At 43.4% G+C, this 12,485-nt stretch overlaps 1 protein-coding gene across 2 annotated transcripts in view; it reads right to left on the bottom strand.

The window, feature by feature from the left end:
* The window catches only part of si:ch211-269e2.1 (cohesin subunit SA-2), a 145,441-nt gene that overhangs the window by 55,813 nt on the left and 77,143 nt on the right, over positions 1-12,485 (bottom strand). For both annotated transcript variants that reach the window (XM_060826268.1, XM_060826269.1), the window contains exons 16-18: positions 8,130-8,247; positions 7,938-8,041; positions 1,563-1,655 (exon numbers count right to left, since the gene is read on the bottom strand). In XM_060826268.1, the coding sequence (XP_060682251.1) occupies positions 1,563-1,655; positions 7,938-8,041; positions 8,130-8,247 (315 nt within the window). The remainder of the gene's footprint in view (positions 1-1,562; positions 1,656-7,937; positions 8,042-8,129; positions 8,248-12,485) is intronic.

Below are 12,485 nucleotides of genomic sequence, written 5' to 3'. Positions count from 1 at the left end.
GGGAAGGCTTGACAGTGAGTTCAGGGTAATAAGAGAGTATTGGCATCTCTTGAACTGAAGACACGACAACTGTGGGGGGATTTCAAGACTGGGGACATATTTTTAAGCTGGGAGGAGAAAGATTTTAAAAAGGAATGGGGGCAATTATTTTGCAAAAAGAGTGGTTCGTGTGTGGAATGACCTTCCAAAGGAAGTGGTGGATGGAGGTACAATTACAAGATATACAAGTGTCTAAAAGATATTTAAGCAAGTACATGAATAAGAAATCTTTGAAGGGTTATAGGCCACGCGCAGGCAGATGGCACTAGTTTAGTGTGGGATTATGGTCAGCGGGGACTAGTTGGGCCGAAGGGTTTGTTTCCATGTTGTATGACTATATGACTCTATTTACAATTGGAAGTGCTCATGAGGCCAGAATTAGATGAGCACAGATACCTTGGAGTGTTCACAGGAAGGGGTGAGTCCCTTTGAAAAAAAAGGAATGAAGATTTTAAAATCTAAATCTTACTCGGCTGGAAGCTAATGCAGGACAGTGAGCAGAGAGCTCTCACCAGCAGATCCTGGGGTTTTACATTGTACAGTGGTCGTGCAGACAGAATCAGTACACTTCAAGATGTGTTTTAAAATTGTCAAATTTGCTCAGGGTACCCTGTAGACCTCCCAAGAAAGAAGCTCTCATGTTTACTTTGTTCAAACTGTACCAGGTAACGTAATGGCCAAATTGATCAGAGAGTGAGGCCAAGAATTCTGTCTCTAGTTCGTCTTGAAAATACTAAATACTGTATCCACAACAGGTGCATGCTCAATAACATTCAGTTGTAAATCGCCAGAAATTCCTGGGGCCACAAGGGGATGAGTATGGGGGGAGTAATCACCTGAAATAAGTAGACTCACTCTCTTGCTCTTCCCACTGAACAACTTCCCCTCGAGCAGGACCTCAAAAACCTGTCCCATTGACTCACACTGGACTTTGATTATGCAGGAAGCCCTTCCTCACCATTAATGCCTGAACACAGCCATTTTTTCCCATGCCAGTTGATGCTGGAAGCATTTTTTTTAAACTGTGGAATTAAACATTCTCTCTTTACTGAATGCTCCTACGCATTTTGCAGATGACATTTAGTTGTTACCATTTGCAATGAGCTACCAAGAACAGGTTTTGCAAGAAGATTCAATTGGTGCTTTGAAAAGGGATTTGGCTACACATCTGAAATAAAAAAATCAAAAGAAGAAAGTTTGGGGGGTGGAATGTTGAGGATAATGGACTGAATTGGAGACGTGGGTGTGATGGTGGGAGCAGCCTCTGACTGCGCTATTAGATTATGTGCTTACAGATCAGGGCTCAGGCATTGAAGTTTGGTTAATCAGCCAACCCATTGTCGAGTGATGGAATGTTACAACCCTCTCATTTGCTCAGCTGTAATGCTCAACATAGAGTGGGAATTGATCATGGTACACTCTGAGTTCTGTGGCTCATGAACACCTTTACCAAGTACGTCAACTGCAAGGGAATACAATTGGAAAACCAGGAGGCACAGTCCAGCATAGAGGGCCTCACCTACCTTAGCTAAAAGCTGTGGAAGTATCACGAAGAAATGTTCAGTGAGCTTGGCCCGATCATCAATCTGCGATTTTCTCTCTTTCGTCATTTGAATCTAGAAGAAAATCCCCAGCAAAAAGCAGATAAATCCACACTGTAAGACTACGTGTGTCAGATAGAGCCGTTTTTAAACATTTACATCCGCTCACCAGGGCTTATTCTGCAATGTCCATACAAGATCAATGTCAAAGCAGTACCTCATTAACCATCCTTGGGAAGTGATCAGAGATTTCGGGAAGGAGAGGGAATGGCAGTAGGATCCAGGCTTGTGCAATGGATCCACTGACATAAATACCCACAGTTTCACAGCAGTGGTAACAGTGAACAAGATGTGTATTTGCAAACATGTTGAAGAATCAAAGTGGGATGATAGAAGTATGAATTATGCAGTATTATGAAAGGCAGCACGGTGGTTAGCACTGCTGCCTCACAGCACCAGGGACCTGGGTTCGATTCCAGCCTCGGACAACTGTCTGTGTGGAGTTTGCACATTCTCCCCGTGTCTTCGGGGTTTCCTCTGGGTGTTCCAGCTTCCTCTCAAAATCCAGAGATGTGCAATTTAGGTGAATTAGCCATGCTAAATTGCCCATAATGTTCCAGAATGTGTAGGTGCATTAGTCATGGGTAAATATGGGATAATAAGGTAGAAGAATGGGTCTGGGTGGATTACTCTTCGGAGGATCAGTGTGGATTTGTTCGGCCGAAGGGCCTGTTTCCACACCGCAGAGATCCTATGATTACACAGGACATACTGCATAGAAACACAAGTCCCTGCACGGTTCATGGTCCACTCAATCTTCCTCTCATCTTGCCCATCTAAATCTGCCATCTATTTCCTTCTCCATCCTCTGCTTGGTTAGCTTTGCTTTATCTTCATCTATATTATTTGTTTCAATCACTTCCTCTGGCCACAGCTTCCAAATTCTCACCACGCAGCGATGTTGTGCCTTACATCTGTTCAAACAATAACCATTTGCACTGTTTTTCTTATCTTCTAGACTTCCCAATTAGAGTCATAGAGATGTACAGTATGGAAACAGACCCTTTGGTCCAACCCGTCCCTGCTGACCAGATATCCCAACCCAATCTAGTCCCACCTGCCAGCACCCAGCACATAACCCTCCAAATCCTTCCTATTCATATACCCATCCAGATGTTGTAATTGTATCAACCTCCACCACTTCCTCCGGCAGCTCATTCCATACACGTACCACCCTCTGTGTGAAAATGTTGCCCCATAGGTCTCTTTTATATCTTTCCCCTCTCACCCTAAACCTATGCCCTCTAGTTCTGGACTCCCCCACCCCATGGAAAAGACATTGGCTATTTATCCTATCCATGCCCCTCATGATTTTGTAAACCTCTATAAAGTCACCCCTCAGCCTCTGACGCTCCAGGGAAAACAGCCCCAGCCTGTTCAGCCTCTCTCTATAGCTCAAATCCTCCAACCCTGGTAACATCCTTGTAAATCTTTTCTGAACCCTTTCAAGTTTCACAATATATTTCCGATAGGAAGGAGACCAGAATTGTACGCAATATTCCAACATTGGCCTAACCAATGTCCTGTACAGCCGCAACATGTCCTCCCAACTCCTGTACTCAATACTCTGACCAATAAAGGAATGCGTACAAAACGCCTTCTTCACTATCCTATCTACCTGTGACACTACTTTCAAGGAGCTATGAACCTGCACTCCAAGGTCTCTTTGTTTAGCAACACTCCCCCGGACCTTACCATTAAATCTATAAATTCTATTAAGATTTGCTTTCCCAAAATTCAGCACCTCGCATTTATCTGAATTAAACTCCATCCGCCATTTCTCAGCCCATTGGCCCATCTGATCAAGATCCTATTGTAATCTGAGGTAATCTTCTTCGCTGTCCACTACACCTCCAATTTTGGTGTCATCTGCAAACTTACTAACTATACCACTTATGCTCACATCCAAATCATTTATAATAAGTCTTTTACTAAAAAGTTGTCAGAAAAGCACCCTTCTACCATATTTTTTGGAGATTTAATATCGTCTCACTGTTCACTCATCACCTAGCTGATGAAGGAGCAGCACTCAGAAAGCTAGTGCTTCCAAATAAACCTATTGGACTATATAACCTGGTGTTGTGTAATTTTTAACAAAGACAACTGAAGTATCGACAATCACTCCACTGTACAAAAAAAAACAACAGGAACCAAAGTATACCAGCAATTTTAGTTCAGTCTTGTATTATCCCTCATATTCAACCATCGTATTTAGGTTTTAGTCTCTGTTACATTATTACATTCTTCCAAACTGGCTTAGCAACTATACTGTCATGCATATGACCCACAGTGTGATATTACTCACTTACTACAGTATATTTCTGTTATGAACCAGACCAAATCTCCTCAAAATATATTTAAAACATAGCCTAGACCTTTTCTTTACTTTTTATTTTAAAGGTAAGCGTAAAGCATTGTATTCCAGATACAATTCAATTGCTCAAACTACTCTAAGCAAAATACACTTTATTTTTACACTTCAGTTAATGTACAGACATAAAAAGAAAATAATTAACTTAACTATAACACTATCAAAATGCTTAACTAAATAATAATATATTAACCAAAACTAGTTAACTGTTCCAATATCGTAACAGAGAGAGGAATAAGAGTTTCCGCAAACAGCTTCAAGCCCCCAGCAACTGCTGCAAACTAAAACTAAAGACCCTGGTTTGGTCAGAACTTGACCTCACCCACTCAGGCTGCTTCTATTGTTCCAACTTTAATCTTACCAACATAGTTTTCAATTCCTTTCTCTCTCGTGTGATTGTTCAGCTCCCACTTAAACCCACCGATATAATTTGTCTCAGCTATTCCTTCTAACAGCATGATTCACTAGCTGGATTGGAAGGTTTCTCCTCATTCCTCCACTGGATTTAGTAGAGGCTGTCTTATATTTTTGATATTTACAGATACCCTCTCAAAACCCTTTCATAATTAAAGACCTTCCGACAGAAACCGCTCTACAGAAGACAATCCAGCCAATTCAGTCTATCCTATTCATTAAGATATAGTCTGTAACACACAAGACACAACAGTGTATCCAAAGGACCCTCTGTATTACAGAAAAGCATCTGGATTCTGCTCACCAACTTAATAAAGTATTGGACATCTCAGAAGCAAATTTACATCCATAAAAAATAAGAATAAGAGTAGGTCGCTGGGTCTTTCAAGTCTGCTTCGCCATTTAATAGGATCATGGCTGATCCAACATTCCTCACGTGACTTTTCTGCATTTTCCCCATTACCCTTGATTCCCCCACTGATGAAGAATCTATGTCAGCCTTCAATACAAACAACAACTCAGCTCCCACAATTTTCTGTGACATGGAGTTCCAAAGACTCACAACCCTCTGAGAGGAGAAATTCCTCCTCATCTGTCTTAAATTGACCACCCCTTTACTCTGAGACTATCCCCTCTGGTCCTAGACTCTTCTATGAGGGGAAACATCCTCTCAGCACTTACTTTGTCAAGCCCATTAAGGATCCTGTATGTTTCAATGAGATCACCTCTCATTCTGCTGAACTCCAGTACAGTGCCAACCTGTTTAGCCTTTGCTCACAATACAAATCCTTCCATAACAGGGATCATCCTAGTGAATCTTCTCTGAACTGCCTCAAATGAAACAATATCTTTCCTTAAATAAGGGGACCAAAACCACTCTCAGTACGTCAGAGCACCTTATACAACTGCAGTAAGTCCTCTGTTCTCATTCTCCAATTCCCTTGAAATAAGACCAAACCTTTCATTAGTCTTCCTCATTACCTGCTGCATCTGTGTTTCATGCACAAGTGCTCACAGGTCCCTTTCTGTTGCAGCTTTCTGCAGTTTTCCTCCATTTACATAATACACTGTTCTCTTGTTCTCCTTTCCATAATAAATAATTTCTCATTTTCCCACATCGTACTTCATTTACCACCTTTTTGCCCACTCACTTAACCTATCAATCTCTCTGCAAACTGTCCGTATTCCTCCCGTAACTTGCCATTCCACCTATTTTTTTGTGTCACCTGCAAATTTGGCTACAGTACAATAGCTTCCTTCTTCCATTAGTACAGTTATGGTCTCAGCGCTGATCCCAGTGGAACCCCACTGGTCATAAGTTCCTAACCTGAGCCATTTCTCTATCCTTGCCAATATACTACCTCCATGGGTACTATTACTCTGCCACCTCACAGTTCTTGCTTACTATTCATTACTCAATTTATCCAAGAATCCCAGCATTTTTTCAGGAATAATTTTTCTGGGCTGTTGCATGCTATATTTGGTGACAGTGAGAGAAGAAAGAGGCCAACAGGTCTGAGGGAAAGAAACTCATGCTCAGCCAATGCAGCATACAGTATCCGAGGATTTATTAACAGGGCCATAGAGTGCAGGAGCAGGGAGGCAATGGTGAACTTGTTTAATTCACAACATAGAATTGGAATGTTGTGCACAGTTCTATGCACCAAACCAGAAAGGCTGGAGAGTGCAGAAGAAGTTTATGAGAATGGTCCTAGGGGTGAGATACTTCAGTTATGGGGATAGGAGAAGCTGCAACCTTTTCCATTGGGGAGGAGAAGACTAAGACGAGACGTAATAGAAGATTTCAAAGTCATGAGGAGTCTAGACATGGAGGTAGATAGGGAGAAACTGCTCCAACTTGTAAAAGGATCAAGAGCCAGAGGGCAAAGATTTAAGGTAATTTGCAAAGTCCTATGCAAGAAAAGAACTCTTTTGCACAATGTACGGTTAGGGTCTGGAATGTTTTGCCTAGAAGTGTACTGGAGACATATTCAGTTGAGGCATTCGAGAAAGCACTAGCTTATTTGAATCAAAACAACATTCAGCATTATGGGAAAAAAGGCAGGAGAATGGCACTAAGTCATAATGTTTATAATCGGAGAGTAGCTACAGAGATGATGGTCCATTGAGCCCTTCCTGTGCCATAGGAGTTCTGTTATGGTAAGGAATGGGAGCAAAGACCAATAGGAACCCAATAAAGGTATTTTAATCCTTTAAAAGCCAGAAAGGTCAATAAGGGGTTAAATAAGCATCAGCATATGAGCCATCAGTGTTAAATTCCAAACAACAATATTACACTTAACAATATTACACTGATGCCCCAGAGCAAAACAAAGATGATCTTAACATACTGATCCACCAATACTTAAACTGTTTCCCAGAAAATAGCTGAATTAAGTCTTTACATTCATTCAAAGCTGAGTAAGATCAATTTTTGATGGCCAAAGGCATCAAGGGAGCATGGGTTTAAGACAGGAAGTTGGAGATGAGACAACAATCTTGAACTAAACAAAAAACCCAAAGACACAAGAACAGAAATTGCTGGAAAAAATCAGCAGGTCTGGCAGCATTTGCAGAGATAGAAGCAGAGGGAATGTTTTGAGTCCAGCAATGCTTCTTCAGAAGAGTCTGAAGCCACTGGGTCCATATGTAACTGTGTTTCTCCCTCCACAGATGCTGACAGGCCTACTGAATTTTTCCAGCAATTTCTGACTAAGTATCAACCTTGATTTAAGCAGCATGAAGGGCCGAATGGCCTACTTCTGCTCCTTAGTGCCTTTTTCAAGCATCTGGATCCTCAACTGGCAATACTCCACACTGGACACTCAAATTGGTAAAGATACTTCAACTAAACTTCAACTTCAACTTAGTGGGCGGCACGGTGGCACAGTGGTTAGCACTGCTGCCTCACAGTGCCTGAGACCCGGGTTCAATTCCCGACTCAGGTGGCTGACTGTGTGGAGTTTGCACGTTCTCCCCGTGTCTGCGTGGGTTTTCTCCGGGTGCTCCAGTTTCCTCCCACAGTCCAAAGATGTGCGGGTCAGGTGAATTGGCCATGCCCGTAGTGTTAGGTAAGGGGTAAATGTAGGGGTATGGGTGGGTTGCGCTTCGGCGGGTTGGTGTGGACTTGTTGGGCCGAAGGGCCTGTTTCCACACTGTAAGTAATCTAATCTAAACGTTTGCTTTTCACATTCCCAGCACAGAAACATGAAAACAAAAATTTGTCTCAGTACAAAACCAATCAGTCAGCTAATTGGTGACATTTTGGGTCAAACCTCAGTATTCAGGAATAACAAGAGATTTCATTAGAGAATAGAGAGTGGTTGCAACAGCCTCATTATCACTGCATCATGCACCAAGAGAAAGGTGAAAGATACACCAGATGGAAATTGGTCTTTTTGGTCAAGCAATTCCCCATATTCATGCTGAGTGCCACATTGTAAGTGGTGTTCCTTACAACAAATGGTCCCAGATGGCAGTAAAACCAGGAAATTTATCAATGACAGACTAACCTTCTTTCCTAAACATCGGCCTCCAGGCGGATGGCCTTCTGCAGCCTGTCGTATTGTGCTCAACATAATTTCAACCAGTCCTTTCTTCTGTAAGGTGGTCAAAGCTGGAAACGAAGAGGACTCTGTAAATGAAAACTGACGTGCACCTTTCGGCAGAGATTCCGGTCTCAAGACCTCCACCAATTTCCTTACCTTCCTTTCCAGAGTCTTCATCTTCCAGTAATAAAGCCGTCATGGACTCCCAGTCCTTTAGGATGAATGCTGAACAATCCCAGAGACTGTCAACAAGATAGGCTGACTGTGCGTTCCCCTAAAGATTACAAGATGCAAGTATTAAACTTCAATGTGCAATTGCCCAGTTTTCCCTTCCATGGATTTAGCTTGCTTTTTAATCACTCTGCCCTAGATAGCTATGCCTTCAGCTTCCTTGGCTCCGCACTCTGCAATTCCTTCCTTACATCTGTCTCCCCATCACTTCTGTTCTCCTCAGAGAAGAAAAGATTAAGGGGAGAATTGATACAGGAGTTCCAAATGATGGGGACCATGGACAGAGTAGTTACGGAGAAACTGGAGACTCATTGTAAGAAAGGTCAGGAACCAGAGGTCATCACTTTAAGGTGACTGGTAAAAGGAGCAATGGTGACATGAGGAGAAACTCTTTGCCAAAGCAAGGCATTAGGATCTGGAATGTGTGGTGCAGACAGATTTAACTGAGGCCTTCAAAAGAGGGCTGGATCATTATCTGAAGATTGCAGCACCACAGGGAAAGGTCCAGAAGTGGGACGAGACGAATTGCTTTTGTATTGAACTGTGATGGGCCAGATGGGTGACTCTGGTTTACTTCATCCTTATTTGGCCAAGCATTTGGTCATCTGACCTAACAGCTCTCTACATGTCTCAGTATTTGATAATGCCTCTACAAACCACCTAGAGATACTTTTAATAAAATGGCAGAGTGGCTCAGTTGTTAGCACTACTGCCTCACACTGCCTGGTTCAATTCCACCCTCAGGTGACTGTCTATGTGGAGTTTGCACGTTCTCCCCATGTCCATGTGGGTTTCCTCTGAGTTCTCTGGCTTTCTCCCAGAGTCCAAATTTGTGCAGGTTAGGTGGATTGGCCATGCTAAATTCCCCATAGTGTTCAGGTACGTTCAGGCTAGGTGGGTTAGCCATGGAAAATGCAGGGTTACAGGGGTAGGGTAAATGCTGTTCAGAGAGGCTGTATGGACTGAATGGTCTGCTCTAGAGTGGTGCTGGAAAAGCACAGCAAGTCAGGCAGCATCCGAGGAGCAGGAAAATTGCACACTGATTTATGAATGTGAACATCACTCCAAAAAAAATCATGAGTCATGCACCTACATTGAAGTTGAGTACTGTCTTGCATTAATAATAACAATTGTTAAGAATTCTGATGAAAAATTATCTTTTCTTAAAATGCTTGTGTAATGGTCTCTATATTCAGATTCACTGACAAATGCATACATGTCAGTGGTCTGCTGTTTAATAATATTGAGTGCTGAATCAAGAGATCATGTAGCAAGTGTGTAAAAACAATTGTGCAAGTGTCCCTAGTGAAACTGGAAATTTGGAAATAAGCCAAATGCATAGCTCATGTCTGTAATTTCCAATTATCATTCCTGGCAAGCAAGGATTTCCACCAGTACTGCCATAGGACAAGGGAACTTTCAAGGCATTTAAATTTAAAAGTAGCTCAGTCGCACTTGAGTGTAATTGACTGGACTGGTGTATTGCAGACACAGTGTCAGGCAGAATGCTCCAGGCCAGCCTCCCATCTTCCATCCTGTGTGTAGATGGGGTCCTCCAAACCTTTGCCGCTCACATCACAATGTCACTCAACACATTCGGGTTCACTGACCTATATTAGCTCCGCATCCAGCAATGTCTCAATTTTATAAATCTCACCTTGTTTCCAAATCCCTCAGTAGCCTCCACCTTCCAATTATCTGTAATATTCCCTTGCCTCACAAGCCACTTTCCTAGGGTGGGGGAGTCTAAAACTAAAAGGGATAGGTTTAAGGTGAGAGGGAAAAGATTTATAAATGACCTGGGGGTAATTTTTTCACACAAAGGGTGGCGTGTGTATGGAACGAGCTGCAAGAACAAGTGATGGAGATGAAATACAATTACAACATTTAAAAGGTATCTGAATGGATAAATGAATAGGAAGAGTTTAGAGCAATATGGGCCAATTCCTGGCAAATGGGACTAGGTCAGATTGGAATGTCGGGTCAGTGTGGATTTGTTGGTCTGAAGGGGTTATTTCCAAGCTGTATGACTCTATAATTCTATCTGTACTCCTCTAATCTAGCCTTTTTTTTAGATTAGATTAGAAACAGGCCCTTCGGCCCAACAAGTCCACACTGACCCGCCAAAGAGCAACCCACCCAGACCCATTCCCCTACATTTACCCCTTCACCTAACACTAGGGGCAATTTAGCATGCACATTTTTGGATTGTGGGAGGAAACCGGAGCACCCGGAGGAAACCACAGAGTGTCACCTGAGGTGGGAATTGAACCCGGGTCTCTGGCGCTGTGAGGCCACAGTGCTAACCACTGTGCCACCATGCTGCCCATTTGTGTACCTCTAGTTTTCAATAGCTCACTACTAGCAGTCGTGCCTTCAATATCTATGTCCTGAACTCTGGGATTCATTCACTAAACTCTCCTCCACCTTCCTCACTCTTTCTCTGAAACACTATTCAAAAATATCTCTCAACTAATCTGTAATTATTATATGAAACAATCAACCATTTTAATAGAATCATAGAATCCCTACAGTTTGGTCCAACAAGTCCACACCGACCTTCTGAAGGGTATCCGACCCAGACCCATTCCCCTACCCTGACCGACCCAACACTGACATTTTCTACAAATCCACTGTCTCCCACAGCTACCTGGATTATACTTCCGCCCACCTTGCCTCCTGCAAAAATGCCACCCCGTATTCTCAAGTCCACCGCATCTGCTCCCAGGAGGACCAGTTCCATCACAGAACACACAGATGGCCTCCTTCTTTAAAGACCGCAGTTACCCCTCCCATGTGGTTGATGATGCTCTCCAGTGCATCTTATCCACGTCCCGCATCTCTGCCCTCGAACCCCACCCCTCCAACCGCAACAAGGACAGAACTCCCTGGTCCTCACCTTCCATCCCACCAACCTCCATATACATTGCATCATCCTCTGCCATTTCTGCCACCTATAAACAGATCCCACCACCAAAGATATATTCCATTCCATATAGACCGTTCCTATTGCAACTACCTCGTCAGGTCCATTCGCCCTAGCAACCCACCTTCCCCTCCTGGCACCTTCCCCTACCACCGCAGGAAGTACACAACCTGCACCCACACCTCCCCCCTCTCCTCCACATCCATCAAAAATTCACTGGCATTTCCGCACATTTCATTTACTGTATCCATTGCTCCCGATGCAGTCTCCACTACACTGGGAAGACAGGACACCTACTTGCAGAGCGCTTCAGAGAACATCTCTGGAACACCCACACCAATCAACCCCACCACCCCGGGCCGAACATTTCAACTCCCCCTCCCACTCTGCTGAGGACATGTAGGTCTTGGGCTTCCTCCATTGCCACTCCCTTACCACCTGATGCCTGGAGGAAGAACACCTCATCTTCTGCCTCGGGACCCTCCAACCCCAGGGTGTCAATGTGTATTCCAACAGTTTCCTCATTTCCCCTCCCCCCACCTTATCCCAGTACCAAACCTTCCAGCTCAGCACCAACCTCATGACCTGTCCCATTGGTCCATCTTCCTTCCCACCTATCCGCTCCACCCTCCCCTCTGACCTATCACCTTTACCCCCAACTCCATTCATGTGTTGCACTCTCAGCTACCTTTCCCCCAACCCCACCCCCCTCCTATTTATCTCTCCACCCCCAAGGATCCCAGCCTCATTCCTGATGAAGGGCTTTTGCCCAAAACGTCAATTTTCCTGCTCTTCGGATGCTGCCTGACCTGCTGTGCTTTTCCAGCACCACACTCTCGACTCTGATCTCCAGCATCTGTAATCCTCAGTTTCACTGCCAGAGCATGAGGCTGGATACTAGTCTAACGAAAATACCAGGGCACCACCATCGTCCCCTTACATCCCACTAGTAAGACTATTCCTGATTCACTGGACACTGCCATGTCAAGTGTACAAAACAAAACTAATATAACAGAAATGAAAGTTGGATAAGGTATAAAAAGGACAGACTGTCTATTGTGAAAGGTCCATGTCAGTGGAGTCAGAAAGGAGTCATATAACTGTCTCCACAATCAGAGGAAAAGAAGCTGAAAGAAGTCAGTTAATTAAACACATCAAAGTTGAAATAGGAGTGATTTTTTTCTGGAATTAAATAAAAGGATAATCTTAGGAAATAGTTTTAAACTTTGTTTTCATGCAATGTACATGTCTCAATTGAACAAAATAGAAGGCAACCCTTCACTGGTTCCTCATGGCAATGCTCTGATTATCAGAGTCAACCTGCCTGTTTTAAATGTAAACAAAGCTTGACTGCT

This window comes from Hemiscyllium ocellatum, chromosome 6 (genome assembly GCF_020745735.1).
Source record: "Hemiscyllium ocellatum isolate sHemOce1 chromosome 6, sHemOce1.pat.X.cur, whole genome shotgun sequence".
Lineage (NCBI taxonomy): Eukaryota > Metazoa > Chordata > Chondrichthyes > Orectolobiformes > Hemiscylliidae > Hemiscyllium > Hemiscyllium ocellatum.
Note: the sequence above shows the minus strand (reverse complement) of the source record. Positions and strands in the feature narration are given on the sequence as shown.